The 14140-nt window shown below is 42.0% G+C and overlaps 1 protein-coding gene across 1 annotated transcript in view; it reads right to left on the reverse strand.

The window, feature by feature from the left end:
• The window catches only part of PEPD (peptidase D), a 339112-nt gene that overhangs the window by 110401 nt on the left and 214571 nt on the right, over positions 1-14140 (reverse strand). Inside the window, exon 11 of the mRNA XM_056525786.1 lies at positions 5496-5573. Within this exon, the coding sequence (XP_056381761.1) occupies positions 5496-5573 (78 nt within the window). The remainder of the gene's footprint in view (positions 1-5495; positions 5574-14140) is intronic.

Genomic DNA, 14140 nt, shown 5'->3' on the forward strand with positions numbered 1-14140 from the left:
TTTCCTTTTAGAGAACTTATACTTTAAAACTCAGCATCCTAGCTGGTAAACTTGTGCATCTGTGGTAAATAGCATTATGCACCACAAATTCACGTGTTTATCAGCCAGGAAGCTGGGAGGTGTTTTATGTTTTACCTGAGGAAGGCGCATGTTGATGCCAAAATGCGTTGCTCCATTGTATCAAATTAATTCAATTGATTAGTCCTGTGCATCTACTGTGGTGAACACTTTATGCACAATAACACAGAAGCGTACATCTACAGTAGACCCCATTTTTTCTATACCACATTTAGCAAAGTATCATATCTTTTATCGGCAATATGAAATAGATCCCCTTTAACATTTGCAGAAAAAACTCAATGCAGCCAGATTAAATGTCTGAACTTGATGATTATAGTAATTGTGATGGATGTAAATTCTATGTAACAGTCTCTCCATTGATAACATCAGGAGCACAATGTGAAGACAAGGAAACGACTCGGGCTGGAGGATACTTGCTGAGATCTTGCAGTAGAGGGCTCTCAATTACTGTGGAAATGACTGCCAACAACGCATCTTTATACAGCAGCACAAGCAAAGAAGCGAGCAGAAACCCGAGCATAATAAGACTCGTCTGTAATTAGATGAGTGCTGACAACTTCCTACAGACAGCAAACATTAAGGACCATTACAGCGGCGGGAGGGGATTCATAGTTGGACATTTAACTGTGCTTTGTTTCCATAACTGATCAGATCTCCACTCCTCTATTTCCAAGGCTTTGTTCACATCAGAGTTGGAGTCTCCGTTGCAGATTGAGTGATACTTGATGTAAAGAATAGCACAGTATAAAGAGTGCATCCATTCTTGCTGTCAAACAAACATCATGATGGAACCCCACAAACCCCACTATGAGGTCTGTTGAGCGCTTTTGGTGTCCATTGTAGGGTAGATCCCCTAAAACACCTGTAGATACATCCACTTATGGGACAGCCTGCCAGACTCCCCTCAGAAGAACAAATTACACTTTCCTCCTATCATTACATAACGGAATTACTGATTGCATGTACATTCTATATTATAATTATTAATCGCAGAGCCATAAATATAAAAAAAACAACCATTTACTAAAACAGAAACTGGTAAATATAAGTCTTTGAGTCGTCCTCTTTATTTTCAAGTTATCCAAATTCTGTTTAGTGATTTCTTTGCATGATCTGTTTCTGGGAAAGTTATGTACAAATCAATATAGCAGGCTTTTCACCTAGCCTACTAAAAAGCAAAACTGCCTCCAGTTTTTAGCATTATCAGCAGGGGATGATTCACATTAATGGGAAATTTCAAATTCAGAGGTCTGAGAAAGGTGAAAGACCACCTGTGTAGGAGCTGTAGTCAAAATCATACAGCTATCATAAAATTAAGAACTGAAAGAACAGAATTTATAGTAACTTGAGAAAAGATGACAACTTAAGGACAATAATAGGATAATTTCGGCAGATTTATTTATTTATTTTTTTAGGCAAAGACTCTAAAATTCTATAATAGCCCAATTGTTTCTTGGTATCTATGGTCCCGAATTAGTTATCAATCAAGTATAGTATTGGCCACCACTTTGAGCAAAGCTGCTGCATTCCTGCGTTACAACTGTAAATAAGGATATCCATAAGTACAATGTTCTTGGAAGATTGTTCATTTAAGCTAATGTGTATTTATGATTAGAGTCTATTGCCTAGAGTATATTCTCATATGTGTAAGCCAATTCCATCATAGTTTTTACCACATTCCAAAAACATACTACCAGATTAACTGGCATCATTTAAAGGGTACTCCACTGCCCCAGTGTTCGGAACATTATACTTGAAAGCTGGGTTCCGGCTGCGGGGGTCGTGATGTCACGGCCACGCCTTTCGTGACGTCATGCCATGCCCCTTCAGTGCAAGTCTATGGAAGGGGCTTGTTGGCTTGGTTAATAAAATTAAAATTTACCATAAGTCTACTTCATGTTATAACATTTTTTTATGTCCTCTAGTTTTAAAAACGTTAGAAGGGTGACATGTTTAACATCAATTTCCCAAAAATATTATTTTACGCACTGATTTATCCAGTATTCCACTATAAGTAAATATAACTACCGTATATACTCGAGTATAAGCCGACCCGAGTATAAGCCGAGACCCCTAATTTCAACCCAAAATCCCAGGAAAAGTTATTGACTTGAGTATAAGCCTAGGGTGGGAAATACATCATCCCCCCCTGTCATCATCCAGACCCTCATCATCATCACCTGTCATCATCCCCTTGTCATCATCCCACACATCCCCCCTTCATCATCCCCTTGTCATCATCCCCACCCCCCTTCATCATCCCCTTGTCATCATCCCACACATCCCCCCTTCATCATCCCCTTGTCATCATCCCCACCCCCCTTCATCATCCCCTTGTCATCATCCCCACCCCCCTTCATCATCCCCTTGTAATCATCCCACACACCCCCCCTTCATCATCCCCTTGTCATCATCCCCACCCCACTTCATCATCCCCTTGTCATCATCCCCACCCCCCTTCATCATCCCACCCCCCCCTTCATCATCCTCTTGTCATCCTCCCACACCCCTCTTCATCATCCTCCTGTCATCATCCGCCCTCAGTGGTCTTCAACCTGCGGACCTCCAGAGGTTTCAAAACTACAACTCCCAGCAAGCCCGGGCTTGCTGGGAGTTGTAGTTTTGAAACCTCTGGAGGTCCGCAGGTTGAAGACCACTGCGGCCTTCGACATCATCCAGCCCCCTCTCACCCCCCTTTAGTTCTGTACAGTACTCACCTCCGCTTGGCGCTGGTCCGGTGCTGCAGGACTGTCCGGAGAGGAGGTGGTCCGGTGGGATAGTGGTTCCGGGCTGCTATCTTCACTGGGGGCGCCTCTTCTCCGCACTTCGGGGGCCCGGAATAGAGGCGTTGCCTTGACAATGACGCAGAAGTACGTTGGCAATGAACGTACCTCTGCGTCGTTGTCAAGGCAACGTGACTATTCTAGGGCCAGGCCCGAAGCGCTTAGAAGAGGCCTCCCCGGTGAAGATAGCAGCCTGGAACCACTATCCCACCGGACCACCTCCTCTCCGGACAGTCCTGCAGCACCGGACCAGCGCCGAGCGGAGGTGAGTACTGTACAGAACTAAAGGGGGGTGAGAGGGGGTGGATGATGTCGAAGGCCGCAGTGGTCTTCAACCTGCGGACCTCCGGAGGTTTCAAAACTACAACTCCCAGCAAGCCCGGACAGCCGATGGCTGCCCGGGCTTGCTGGGAGTTGTAGTTTTGAAACCTCTGGAGGTCCGCAGGTTGAAGACCACTGCGGGTGGAGAGTTCACTTGAGTATAAGCCGAGGGGGGTGTTTTCAGCACGAAAAATCGTGCTGAAAAACTCGGCTTATACTCGAGTATATACGGTATATAAGTCTGTATAAATCACACCATTTTAATAAATATACTCAAATACTAACTATATCAAAGTTTTCAAAATAACACTTGTAGTATTTTAAAAACACTGTGTGTTTCACAGAATTTAAAGAAGCATTATAATTTATTATAATTTTTTTTAACCCATATAATGTATATTTACAACCAGTATTCCTAAAGTGGTCCCTCAACATATGATATTAATTGGTTCCAGGAGAACCATCATATGTTGAAACCATCATTTGTCGAGTATATATGTCTATGTAAAAATGGTAATTGGTTCTGGGGCCTCGGAACCATTGTATGTTGAATACATATCTCTATGGGAAACTGCTAATTGGTTCTGGGATGACCATTGTATGTGGAGTGTATGGGGAGAGTTTAACAACTAGAGAGCAGTGTGTTCTCTGTGCTCCATATCTGGAAGGGATCTATTGGCTCATAATTCAGTAACATGGTAGCAGCTATTCTAAGGCCATGCCGAAACCGATGTATTCTACCCTTTAATAAAACAATGGCACACAGGAGAAATATGCTAATGAGACACCACTCATAGTACCTCTGTAAGGGTTTATGGTACATACTAGTAAATTTGAAAGACAAATAATCCACATGGTTAAATCAAAGTAAACCTACCATACTATTATGTAGTGGGGGTACACTTTCAATAGGTGTATAACAAATATATATGATTATATAAATATATATATATATATATATATATATATATATATCTATAGGAAATATAGAAAAAGATTGCAGCACAGCTCTGTTCCACAAAAGGTGGTGCCAGCGTCCAGAAGCCTGATCAGGGCATCAATTCCATAAAAAAATCCAATGGAGCAGCACTCCAGTAAAAAGGTGCAAATTTATTCACATATATCTCATAACAGCAACGTTTCTGCATTTTTGAAAACCAGGCTTGAAAATGGCTCCATAGGAGCAGAAACGCAGCCGTTATGAGATATATGTGAATACATTTGCACCTTTTTACTGGAGTGCTGTGCCATTGGATTTTATATATATATAAATAATAATGTAGATCCAGTGAGTTAGATTGAATTAACAATTTATTAATACAACAATAGTGATAGTTTTTGTGGGGGCCCTTTTTGGGCCTTTACATCGGACTTATCACGATAAGACTGGTAGTAGATATACATTTTATGCCTATTTTATTTTCCAATTTATGTACAAGTAATAGGTGCTGGTATCCCAGTTAGGCAAATAATAGGTAGCGCTATAGGTGCATACACGGGGATCGTGCTATGTCGGGTGGAATACAATGTCTTATGAGCTGAGCAGCAATGTCTGCGTGGCTGATAGAGATATTGCACGTGGCAACGTGCCGGTAAGTGAGTGAATTCAGTGCGCTCTGTGGCACTGGAGATTCCTTATATGTGTCCCACTCTACCCTGACGGCACATGGATAGAGATTAGTGAGTGGGATATAGATTGTCTGTTATTTGTAATCCTGTGGGTGCATGAAGCTGCGCTCTGCAGCGCTGGAGAGCCCTCAAATACGGACCACTCTACCCCGGCGGCATGGGGAAAGTTTGAGTGGGTTTAGCACACTGTGCCTCTTACCAGCAATGTCCTGGAGATGTACGCTGGCAGGTGGGATACGTGCAATCGCGGGAGTGTGCTCTAATATAGTTTTTGCAGTCCGATGGATGATATCAAGTTTGCCAATACTGGGATACAGGTGGTGGAGGCTAGACGCATTTCGAGGTACTCATCTACCTCTTTTTCAATAGCAATGGCCCACGTGCGTATTTCACAGCAGATTTAGCTACTCACTGAAGTTAATGGTTAGCAAAATATAATTGTGTGAATGTTTCCTTTAGTATGATTTGGGACACAAAGGGGCATATAGCTGTGTGGACCTTATCACATGTATGGGACAAGTGAAGAATATACCCTACACACATTATTACTGTACAAAGCCTTTTTTAGGTATGAGAACATCAACATAAAGCATATTTCTTAAATGATATCAACAAAAGCTATGTAATAGCTTTCCCCTTATTTTTGGCTAAAACAGACTTGTTAATATAAACACAACTCACCACATGTCCCCATCCTCAAGGATCTTGTCATTGGGGGCTCCAGCATGCCCATAATGGAGAATGGAGGAGTTATCACCACTAGAAGAAGAAAACACAAGGGAAAGATTAAAGAAAGCACTAAAATGGTCAGTAAACGGAGAAGTGGTACTATTAAAAAGTACAAGCTTGTTTTCCTATTATTGGCCACTGGGAACACTGTTTCATTAGAATATATACACAGATCCAGTGTTTCTATTATTGACAAAGTGAGAATTGTTTCATCATAATATATAGATAAACCAAATGAAGTCAAAAGGATAATGTAATAATAATAATAATAACAACTATAACAACAAATCAACCATCATCATAATACAATACTAACAATAACAACAACAACAATAATCATCATCACTATCACATTATAATAATAATACTAATAATAATTTACTGCCCTCCTGGTATGCATTTACATAGGAGTAAATAATTAGCTTCTTTTGATGGCTGCCACCATGAGCCCTGGAAAGACACAAATTGGGTGGAGGCCTCTGATGTTTATTACTCGCATATTAAGAGGCACACATTCTCCTGATGCCCAGTCCCTGCGTGCTGCGAGGACACCTTCCAGCCCATAAAATTCTAGTTACCAGACAGGTATAAATCTGTGCATTTACTGCTCTCTGCTCTCCCCAGAATTCAATCCATTCCCCTTTGTTTTTAATCTTCAGCGAGAAAAATAGAGAAATGAAAAATAGATCGTCCTGTCACAGTGGTTACATGTCCGCATCCATAACCTTTAAAGAGACAAGATACAGGAGCTGTCATTGCTTTACAAGAGAGGTATGTGAGCCTGAGAAGAATGCAGAACTATACAGTGCATCGCTCCCAATCCCAGTGTATATATTTACACCTGTAATTACAGCGGAATATTACAACGTGTGCACACACAGGAGGTTAAGGTTCAGTAAAAGGGTCAGAGACTCTATTATTATGCTATAAATAGTGCACCAACTTATTCTCCAGTTAGATATATTAGGCTTAGTGGATAAATATGTATATCTGTAAAAGAGCTAGTCACTGGTGCCAAGAAATGATGATTTCTCAAAGAAAAATCTGGGGGGACATCAAATCCTATGTCATTCACTGTCTGGGGGAGGGAGACACATGTTGCCCTTTCTGCAGTGTCAGAGTGGAGTGTTGGTGGCATCAATACACAAGAGGGTGTACTGTAGGGCTCTGCATGCTACCCAGAGCCATGCTTGTCCATGGGCTGTGTTTGTTCAGTAACATACCAAATCAGGGTAAGCTGCAATGCTAGACACAACCCATGGACAAGAGTGGAGCTGTTCTGAAGAAAGAAAGAAAACAAACTAACGTTTATTTTGTGATTCTGGAAAAAAAAATCTTTATGATGTATTATAATGCAAACTCTGTTCCACTACACATGTATATAATGTAGATATTCAAAAAATCATCAAATATGCAACCTCACCTATATCATTTACATGAGATACCATCTATCCTAAGGCTGTGTTCACATGCAGTGCTATACTAGCTATCACCACATGGAAAACCAGCAAGCAAGAGTTGCTATGGTTTTAAAATGCAATAATTGGCTGTGCAGTTTTCACAGGTGAGATTTGTTAGAAATGAAATAAATAAAAATAGCTTTATATTTAAATAATGTACAGGCAAAAAACAAGTACGGCAATTTGTGGTAAATATGTTCTGTTTAGCCGTGTGGCACTCTAGATGCACATGTAATCTTTGATTAATACATCATAAAGCTACTCAAAGTAGATAAGGAACCATCAACAGTCCATACATCATCACTTGCTTACTATTAGGACAATGTTTGGGTCTCAACTGTGTCTATAGTGTTTTACACTATAATTCTGTAAAAGAATTCAAAAGGGGTCTGGATGCATTTTTGGAGAGGAATAACATCACTGGTTATGTATACTAGATTTATAGGGACAGAACGTTGATCCAGGGATTTATTTTGACTGCCATATTTGGAGTCGGGAAGGAATTTTTACCTCTAGTATGAGGGTTTTTTGCCTTCTCCTGGATCAACTCAGTAGGGACTCATTAGGGATATAGGTTGAACTTGATGGACTCTGGTCTTTTTTCAACCTTATTAACTATGTTACTAGATCTCTTTAAAATGGCATTTAGACCAACTTGGTACCTTTACATTTGGCAACCACCATTTCAATTGATTAATTAGAAGGAAAAAAAACACTAGGGATAATCCAGTTCTATGTATGTATTCTACAACAAAAAGATAATAGGGTGCAAGAAAAAAATGAATCTATATTTGTGCCTCTAAAGTCTTATATTTAATAAGGAATCCAACATCAGTGTCACCTGCACTGATGAAAATTATACTTTCTACAGGCTGTTTGGCAGGGGCGGTGCTGGCCGATTGGCAGGGGCGGTGCTTCAGAAGCACACTGACGTAATGGCTGTTGTTCTCACTCCACCTAACTACGAGCAGGCTTGAGGTAACAGCAGCCATGATGTCAAAGTGCTACTGGAGCACCACCCATGCACCAAGCCTGCTGAATATATCAACTGAATAAGGAGGATAACAGAGGAACACAGGTTGACCCATGGTAAGTATCACTTACATCAGTGTCACATGCACTACAAGCCTGTACCAAAAGGTAAGTGCTGGTGACACTGATGGCAGATTCCCTTTTAGGCAACCAGACTGTGTGCAACAAAGAAAAAAGCATCTCCCAGAGTCCAGATGAGTAAAAAAAAAGCACATAATAGAGTCTGGTTGTTAGAGATGTGGGAACAGAAGCGTGGACTCCCATTCCACTCATGTGCTGAGCTAGTTAGGCGGTTTAGGAGGGTTTGAGTTCTTTGAGATAAAGCCAGAAAAGATTTGAAAAGGAACAGGGAATAAAAATGAAAAACTTATAAGTATCTTCCTGCTGGGGCTCCTTTTGGCGTTGACTCTAAAAACTGAATGAAAAATGCCACATAGAATGCAACAATGCCTCAGCATGGAGGCTGCAACAGAAGCTGTGAAGCCATTATAATGGGTAACTATATTTAATTGGGAATAAAAGGTTATGAAGACAACACGTTTCATGTTATAAAACCAAAACTTTATCAGGTCCTGTTAAAGTGTATATTTCACAACACAAAACAAAATGTGTTGTCTATATAACCTTTTATTCACAATAAAATACAGTTACCTGATATGGTGGCTATACAGCTGCTGCATTGACAGGACCTCCGTGGTGGGATGTTGTGCTCCTAGTACATCATCATAAGGTGAGCATGGTCGCTATGAACTAGTTAGTGCTCCAATTGTTTGAACAGTCCTGCACATGAAGGTTCATTTTTAAGTTGACAAAACTCTGTGTAAGAAACCTTACTTAACCCCTTAAGGACCCAGCCCAAATATACCTTAAGGACCCGGCCATTTTTTGAACATCTGACCACTGTCACTTTAAGCATTAATAACTCTGGGATGCTTTTACCTTTCATTCTGATTCCGAGATTGTTTTTTCATGACATATTCTACTTTATGTTAGTGATAAAATTTTGTCGATACTTGCATCATTTCTTGGTGAAAAATTCCAAAATTTGATGAAAAAATTGAAAATTTTGCATTTTTTTTACTTTGAAGCTCACTGCTTGTAAGGAAAATGGATATTCCAAATAAATTATACATTGATTCACATATACAATATGTCTACTTTATGTTTGCATCATAAAATTGACATGTTTTTACTTTTGGAAGACATCAGAGGGCTTCAAAGTTCAGCAGCAATTTTCCAATTTTTCACAAAATTTTCAAAATCAGAATTTTGCAGGGACCAGTTCAGTTTTGAAGTGGATTTGAAGGGCCTTCATATTAGAAATACCCCACAAATGACCACATTATAAAAACTGCACCCCTCAAAGTATTCAAAATGACATTCAGTAAGTGTGTTAACCCTTTAGGTGTTTCACAGGAATAGCAGCAAAGTGAAGGAGAAAATTCAAAATCTTCATTTTTTACACTCGCATGTTCTTGTAGACCCAGTTTTTGAATTTTTACAAGGGGTAATAGATGAAAAATCCCCCCAAAATTTGTAACCCAATTTCTCTCGAGTAAGGAAATACCTCATATGTGTATGTCAAGTGTTCGGCGGGTGCACTAGAGGGCTCAGAAGGGAAGGAGCGACAATAGGATTTTGGAGAGGGAATTTTGCTGAAATGGTTTTTGGGGGGCATGTCACATTTAGGAAGCCCCTATGGTGCCAGAACAGCAGAAAACCCCAACATGGCATACCATTTTGGAAACTAGACCCCTCAAGGCACGTAACAAGGGGTCCAGTGAGCCTTAACACCCCACAGGTGTTTGACGACTTTTCGTTAAAGTCGGATGTGTAAATGAAAAAAAAAAAATTTTCACTAAAGTGCAGTTTTTCCCCCAAATTTACCATTTTTACAAAGGGTAATGGGAGAAAATGCCCCCCCAAATTTGTAACCCCATCTCTTCTGAGTATGGAAATACCCCATGTTAGGATGTAAAATGCTTTGCGGGCAAACTACAATGCTCAGAAGAGAAGGAGTCACATTTGGCTTTTTGAAAGCAACTTTTGCTGAAATGTTTTTTTGGGGGCATGTCGCATTTAGGAAGCCCCTGTGGTGCCAGAACAGCAAAAAATACCCACATGGCATACTATTTTGGAAACTACACCCCTCAAGGAACGTAACAAGGGGTCCGCTGAGCCTTAACACCCCACAGGTGTTTGACGACTTTTCGTTAAATTTGGATGTGTAAATGAAAAATTTTTTTTTTTTTTACTAAAATGCAGTTTTTCCCCAAAATTTTACATTTTTACAAGGGGTAATAGGAGAAAATGACCCCCAAAATGTGTAACCCCATTTCTTCTGAGTATGGAAATACCCCATGTTAGGACGTAAAATGCTCTGCTGGCGAACTACAATGCTCAGAAGAGGAGGAGCGCCATTGAGCTTTTGGAAAGAGAATTAGTTTGGAATGGTAGTCAGGGGCCATGTGCATTTACAAAGCCCCCCGTGGTGCCAGAACAGTGGAACCCCCCACATGTGACCCCATTTTGGAAACTACACCCCTCACAGAATTTAATAAGGGGTGCAGTGAGTATTTACACCCCACAGAACTTTGGAACAGTGGGCTGTGCAAGTGAAAACGTTTATTTTTCATTTTTACGGACCACTGTTCCAAAAATCTGTCAGACATCTGTGGGGCATAAATTCTCAATGTACCCCTTATTACATTACGTGAGGGGTGTAGTTTCCAAAATGGGATCACATGTGTCGGGGGTCCATTGTTCTGGCACTATGGGGGCTTTGTAAACACATGTGGCCTTCAATGCCGGACAAATTTTCTCTACAAAATCCCAATGGCGCTCCTTCTCTTCTGAGCATTGTAGTTCGCCCGCAGAGCACTTTAAATTCACATATGGGGTATGTTCTTACTCAGAAGAGATGGGTTTACAAATTTGGGGGGGCTTTTTTCCTATTTCCCGATGTGAAAATGAAAAATTTAGGGTAACACCAGCATTTTAGTGAAAAAATATAATTTTTTTCATTTTCCCATCCAACTTTAATGAAAATTCGTCAAACACCTGTGGGGTGTTCAGGCTCACTATACCCCTTGTCACGTTTGGTGAGGGGTGTAGTTTCCAAAATGGGGTCACATGTGGGTATTATTTTTTTTTTGCGTTTGTCAGAACCGCTGTAAAATCAGCCACCCCTGTGCAAATCACCAATTTAGGCCTCAAATGTACATAGTGCGCTCTCACTCCTGAGCCTTGTTATGCGCCCGCAGAGCATTTTACACCCACATCTGGGGTATTTCTGTACTCAGGAGAAATTGCGTTACAAATTTTGGGGGTCTTTTTTTCCTTTTACCGCTTGTGGAAATAAAAAGTATGGGGCAACACCAGCATGTTAGTGTAAAAAAAAAAAAAAAAATTTTTACACTAACAGGCTGGTGTAGCCCCCAACTTTTCCTTTTCACAAGCGGTAAAAGGAAAAAAAGCCCCCCAAAATTTGTAGTGTAATTTCTCCCGAGTACGGAAATACCCCTTATGTGGCCCTAAACTGTTTCCTTGAAATACGACAGGGCTCCGAAGTAAGAGAGCACCATGCGCATTTGAGGACTAAATTAGGGATTGCATAGGGGTATTCTACGCCAGTGATTCCCAAACAGGGTGCCTCCAGCTGTTGCTAAACTCCCAGCATGCCTGGACAGTCAGTGGCTGTCCAGAAATGCTGGGAGTTGTTGTTTTGCAACAGCTGGAGGCTCCGTTTTGGAAACCCTGCCGTACAAGACGTTTTAAATTGTTTATTGGGGGGGGGGGGGGACAGTGTAAGGGGGTATATATGTAGTGTTTTACTCTTTATTAGGTGTTAGTGTAGTGTAGTGTAGTGTTTTTAGGGTACATTCACACTGGCGTGTTACGGTGAATTTCCCGCTAGGAGTTTGCACTGCGGCAAAAAATTTGACGCAGCCCAAACTTGAAGCAGGAAATTTACTGTAAACCCGCCTATGTGAATGTACCCTGTACGTTCACATGGGGGGGCAAACCTCCAGCTGTTTCAAAACTACAACTCCCAGCATGTACTGACAGACCGTGCATGCTGGGAGTTGTAGTTTTGCAACAGCTGGAGGCACACTGGTTGGAAAACCTTCAGTTAGGTTCTGTTACCTAACTCAATATTTTCCAACCAGTGTGCCTCCAGCTGTTGCAAAACTACAACTCCCAGCATGTACTAATCACCGAAGGGCATGCTGGGAGATGTAGTTATGCAATAGCTGGATGTACCCAACTACAACTCCCAGCATGCCGAGACAGCTGTTTGCTTTCTGGGCATGCTGGGAATTGCAGTTTTGCAACATCTGGAGAGCTACAGTTTTTAGACCACTGCACAGTGATCTCCAAACTGTGGACCTCCAGATGTTGCAAAACTACAACTCCCAGCATGTCCAGACAACAAACAGCTATGTGGGCATGCTAGGAGTTGTAGTTTTGCAACATCTGGAGGGATATAGTTTAGAGACCACTGTATAGTGGTCTCAAACTGCAGCCCTCCAGCTGTTGCAAAACTACATATTCCAGCATGCCCAAACAGCTGTCTGGGCATGCTGGGAGTTGTAGTTTTGCAACATCTGGAGGGCTACAGTTAGAGACCACGGTCTCAGACTGTAACCCTCCAGATCTACTTACCGGCTTCCGTAGGATCCCGGCAGCCGTCCTCTTCAGACGCACGTGACGCCGCCCACCGATCAACGTCGCCGCAGCCTCCGGACGGGTAAGTGGACGTCGGCGCCCGGTCCTCTTCGGTTCCCCGTTCTGCCCCGCCTATTGTGGGAGGGCAGGACGGGGAAAACGAAAGTTAACCCCCCCGCCCCCGGTCTGCTATTGGTCGTCGCCTCTGACGATCAATAGCAGACCAATAGCAGGGATAGGAGGGGTGGCAACCCTGCCACCTCACTCCTATGCCTACAGGGGGATCGTGGGTGTCTTGGACAACCGCGATCCCCCTTCTATTCCGGGTCACCGGGTTACAATAGACCCGTATGACCCGGAATCGGCGCAAATCGCAAGTGTGAATTCACTTGCGATTTGCGCCGATCGCCGACGTGGGGGGGGTCTGATGACCCCCCTGGGCATTTGCACGGGGTGCCTGCTGATAGATATCAGCAGTCACCCCGGCCCGGTCCCCGCCCAGCGCGCGGCAGGGACCGAAATTCCCACGGGCGTATGGATACGCCCTGGGTCCTTAAGTACCAGGACTTCAAGGCGTATCCATACGCCCTAGGTCCTTAAGTGGTTAAACCTTACCATAGCAAACATATGCTGCTCTGGACAGTTCCTAAAATGGACAGAGATGTCAGCAGAGAACACTGTGCTTGTGATGTCAGCAGAGAGCACTGTGTTCCAAAAAGAAAATAATTTCCTCTGTAGTATTCAGCAGCTTATAAGTACAGGAAGGATTAAGATTTTTTAATAGAAGTAATTTACAAATCTGTTTGATTTCTGGCACCAATTGATTTAAAAAAAAAGTTTTCCACCGGAGTACCCCTTTAAGAGTCAGCTGAGAGAGCTGCTCTATATGAGTTTGGGTAAGGATAGGCTGTGCCAGAGCCTATCAAAGTAAGGATTATTGAGGTGAACAAATGCTGTGTTTGTTCTGAGATGTCTAAATAGTAGGTAGTGGCATGGCGTGAGTTGCGGAGGGGGTTGGTTTCCCCAGGAACAAAATGGTTACTGAGCCTTTTAATAATCTAAAGTGTGTGATGTGTGTACAATGAAAAAAATCTCTCTATTGCATATGTCTCACAAATATAAAAACTTAACCTTTATTAAACCAAATAATATGTGTGAGGAACAAACGTATTTAAAAACACAACTCCACTACCATCATGGCGTCAATGGAACAAACCAGTGGGTCATATGGGGAACAACCCAGTTCTCCGGATCCACCCAAAGGGCTATATAATTGCCTTCAATTGTAGTGTGGACTTCAGTCCTAGGGCTGAGTTATTCACTCTCAGGTATCTGTAAGGCTAAAAGGATACAATAATCCCTATTAACCACTAAAATGTGTGGTAGTAATCATGGGTCCTGGATCCCGCAAGGGGGGGGGAGGGGGGATACTGGGAA

Source organism: Hyla sarda, chromosome 6 (assembly GCF_029499605.1).
Source record: "Hyla sarda isolate aHylSar1 chromosome 6, aHylSar1.hap1, whole genome shotgun sequence".
Lineage (NCBI taxonomy): Eukaryota > Metazoa > Chordata > Amphibia > Anura > Hylidae > Hyla > Hyla sarda.